This window comes from Bombina bombina, chromosome 4 (assembly GCF_027579735.1).
Source record: "Bombina bombina isolate aBomBom1 chromosome 4, aBomBom1.pri, whole genome shotgun sequence".
Classification (NCBI taxonomy): Eukaryota; Metazoa; Chordata; class Amphibia; order Anura; family Bombinatoridae; genus Bombina; species Bombina bombina.
The window spans coordinates 688,409,067-688,412,643 of record NC_069502.1 but is presented as its reverse complement, the minus strand read 5'-3'; the positions used below and the strand labels follow the sequence as shown (position 1 = coordinate 688,412,643).

Genomic DNA, 3,577 nt, shown 5'->3' with positions numbered 1-3,577 from the left:
TTAAAACAAATATAGTTTAACTGTTGGTATTCATTTACAACAATTTCTAGCTATGGTTGTGACCATAGAAGATTATTAGGACGAATTCAGGCTGCTCCAGCCGTTCAACAGTCATAAAACCACATTTATTCAAATGCCACAAAATAAGCTTATTTCTAGCTTCATTTTGAACCAGTAAAATCCCTCAAGAGGATTAAATTTGAAACGTTTCTTTTTGAATTAATAAATAAATATTGTTGCCGGCTAAGCAAAGGGAAGCTTTGTTTTATTAATATTGAAAAGGTTTCCCTCTACTAACTTGTCTTGCCTTTGATTTTTATTTTTTATTTTTTTGTTTGTTTTGGCAATTAATGGTATTACAAGTAGTACATAATTAAGGATTTTTTTTTTTTTGTTATTTGATTTTTTTTTATTATCATTTTGTTTGAGTTTTTTCCAAGATGGCTACAGTATCTGCATTAGAAAGCTTTGTAGCTACTTACATCACAAGTCACAAAAGTAAAGATTTTGCATGTGATGTTCATGAAAAAGAGAATCCTTGGAAATATGTCCAGGATTTATTTGAAAAAGAGATGACTTTCTCTAAAAAAAGTAAAAAATTAAAGGGCAGAGCAGTAGCAAGTATGTTTGCTGCATGCTTGGCAATGAATGCCAAAATAGAAGTTTTAAATGACGCCCTTCACAATTCTAATGAAAATTTAATTCTCAAACAAAAAGAAATTGACCAGAAAGAAAAAGAAATTGACAAATTGGAATGTAAAGTCAGTTTCTTAACATCACTTAATGATGAAATAAAATGCTTAAAAGAAAAAAGTGATGAGAACTGTGCTACTGCACAAACAGAACTTAAAATGTGTAAGGAAAAATTGATTAAAACAGAAAATGAAATGGATAATATAATTAGTGTAAATAAAGTTATCCAAAATAAACTTACACAATCACAAAGTGTACAAAATACTCATTTGCTACAAACTTTGAAAAAAGATGCATCCACCCAAACATATTCATTGAATAACTGTGACAAAGTGGGGGAGACAAGGAATGTAATTTTATTTGACAAAACTGATAAAACAATCAATTTGAGTTTAAAAGATACAGTGAATTCAGTAAACATAGGTGAAATCCCTGTTTTTCTAGCAACACCTGTGTTATGCCCTGCTACCAGAGGCAATATTTCAAATACTGTATCTAACAACCACTCCACACCAATTTTAATTACTACAATGCCCAATTCAAGTTTTATAGCAAATTCAGGCCAACATTGCACAGCTCAAAAAGAGTGTGATACATGTGTATCTAAATTACCAAATTATACTGTAAAAATGCCACAGTTACACAATGATATCTGCAGTGATTTTCTTAAAAATGAGAACATGGATCTCTTCAAGATATGTTTGGGGAATGCATTAAGAACTAAAACAGATATTGTAGTTAAGGTTTTGGAACTTGACATATTAACAAATGATTTACAGAGCAACAGATGGGTGGAAATCATGGATACAATTAATGGTTTTAAAGAAAAACAGTATTGTTATGATCTACCATGTAAACCTGTTTTTCCTCATTTCTTGGAAAAACAGAGGTACACTTGGAGTTTTGATACATCCCATGGTTCCCAAAAATCATATGCAAAATGGTTACATGATCTAAATCTATTTTCTACAAAGAGTATTTTTCAGCTCCAACCCAACACATGTAACGAAGAGAAGCATGGAGGAATCTTTCTTACAGAGATGGGTGGTATTTTTACAGCAATGGTGAGTATAATTGTATTACCATTGTTCTTGGAACTACTACAGCTTTTAATTAGTTCTAAACAAACATTGGGCCCAAGGGGGGGGGGGGGGGGAGAGATGTCTTTCAGGGAAGTGTCCTCCTGTCTGGGCACTTGTTTGTTAAATTGTTAAACAGTTAAAATAGGGTGTGCCTACCTTAGAATAGAACTACCTATTGGTGGTCCTGAGGCACATTCACCCTTTGTCTCCCAGCATGTTTACAAAATTTTCTTCCTGTTTATTTTTAATTTGGAAAGATCTCACTCCATTGTTTGTTTTTGTCACAGACCTGAGATCAAAATAGCATGTTATCACACCCCTAGGAAAAATAATCTTAAATGATTTTAACAAAATTATGTGCTCAAAATATTTTGGATTGCTTTAGAGCAGTATTATAAAATTTAAGAGAGGGATGTCCGAGAGATGTTTCCAAAATGTAAATAATAGTTGTTCAATTAGAAAAGTAATTACATTTGTTTTGTTTGTTTTTTTCTAGAAAAATCGAAAACCAGTGATGGACATCTGTAAATGCTTCCTCAGAATCCCAACAGCTGAGCAGAAACGCAGAAACAACATCTACAATGATATTTCATTATAGTTATTGGACTGATATACTATGCCTGTTAATAATAATTTGTATCACAATTAATGGGCATTCTTTGGATAGACTTACTGTAGTAACCAAAGCAAAAAGCAGCATGTTATCACTGAAAGTTGTAAATATGTGTATTTAGTTTTTAAATATGTTATGATAAATTTTAATTCAGACCTACTTTATCATACAGAACTTCCATTCAATCTAAATAATTAACAGAAGCTCAATATCTCCATATAGGATGGTATCCCTTTCTCATTAAAATCCAAACATTAACTAAATTTATTTTTCCTCTTTATTATTAAAGCCTGAGGAAAAGATTAATTATCCACAAATCCTAATGATTAGTTATATATATTTATTAAAGCAAAGTGGGATTCCAGTTTTAATACCATCTCTATAAAGATATTGAGGTTCTAATAGAAATGTGTCTTACCCAGTACATTTATGACCTTAAAAACATCATGAATACTATGATACAGAATAACATACACAATAGGTGTTAGACCATTTTAGGGAAGTCAGGTAGACATCTGGTTTAAAGTGTATTATAGGCATATTGACATAGAGTGAGTAATGCTTTTGTTTTAATACTTAGTGTAGAAGGTGTAGGGAATTATTTTTGTTTTATTTTGTTGTGTTTATATGTTGGTTAATATTTTAATCGGAGTAACATAAATATGTTGATTTTTCAGTTATAACCTATATGGTTTTGTGTTCAAACCTATCAGGTGTGAGATGAATGTCAAAAGAGAATGTAATTCTCAGGAGAATAATGGCAGTATTTGCCTCTCCAAGATTTGGGATACCAACACCACTGTCAATAGCTTTGATTCTGCCAAGCAAGTTTTTTTTTTAACTACTGAAGATGTGCTGTGTAGATCTGGGACTTCTCTGCTGATGATATTACTTCAAGATAGAAAATAACATCCCAGAGACAGAAGGAAGATGGAAGATTCAAGATCCTGTCACAACCTATCACAAAGACACTACCATCATCCCTGAAGGAAGTATAGTGCAGCTATGCAAGTGGATCATCAAAAGGGGTACATTCATGTTACAGAGCCAGGGACCCACATCATTTCACGGTGACTACAGCATGAGAAGAGGCCACCACAGGTTCCTGTGTTCACAACATTTCCACTGAATTCGAAACCCTTTACTTGCATGTGCATATACTAAAAAAATGGACTTGTGGCGCTGCAAG

At 32.5% G+C, this 3,577-nt stretch overlaps 1 protein-coding gene across 1 annotated transcript; it reads left to right on the top strand.

The window, feature by feature from the left end:
- The first annotated feature begins 440 nt into the window (after positions 1 to 440).
- Positions 441 to 2,373, top strand: LOC128657766 (uncharacterized). Its single transcript, XM_053712176.1, has 2 exons — positions 441 to 1,757; positions 2,272 to 2,373. Exons 1-2 carry the CDS (start codon positions 441 to 443, stop codon positions 2,371 to 2,373), a joined length of 1,419 nt encoding a protein of 472 aa, XP_053568151.1.
- The last annotated feature ends 1,204 nt before the right edge of the window (positions 2,374 to 3,577 follow it).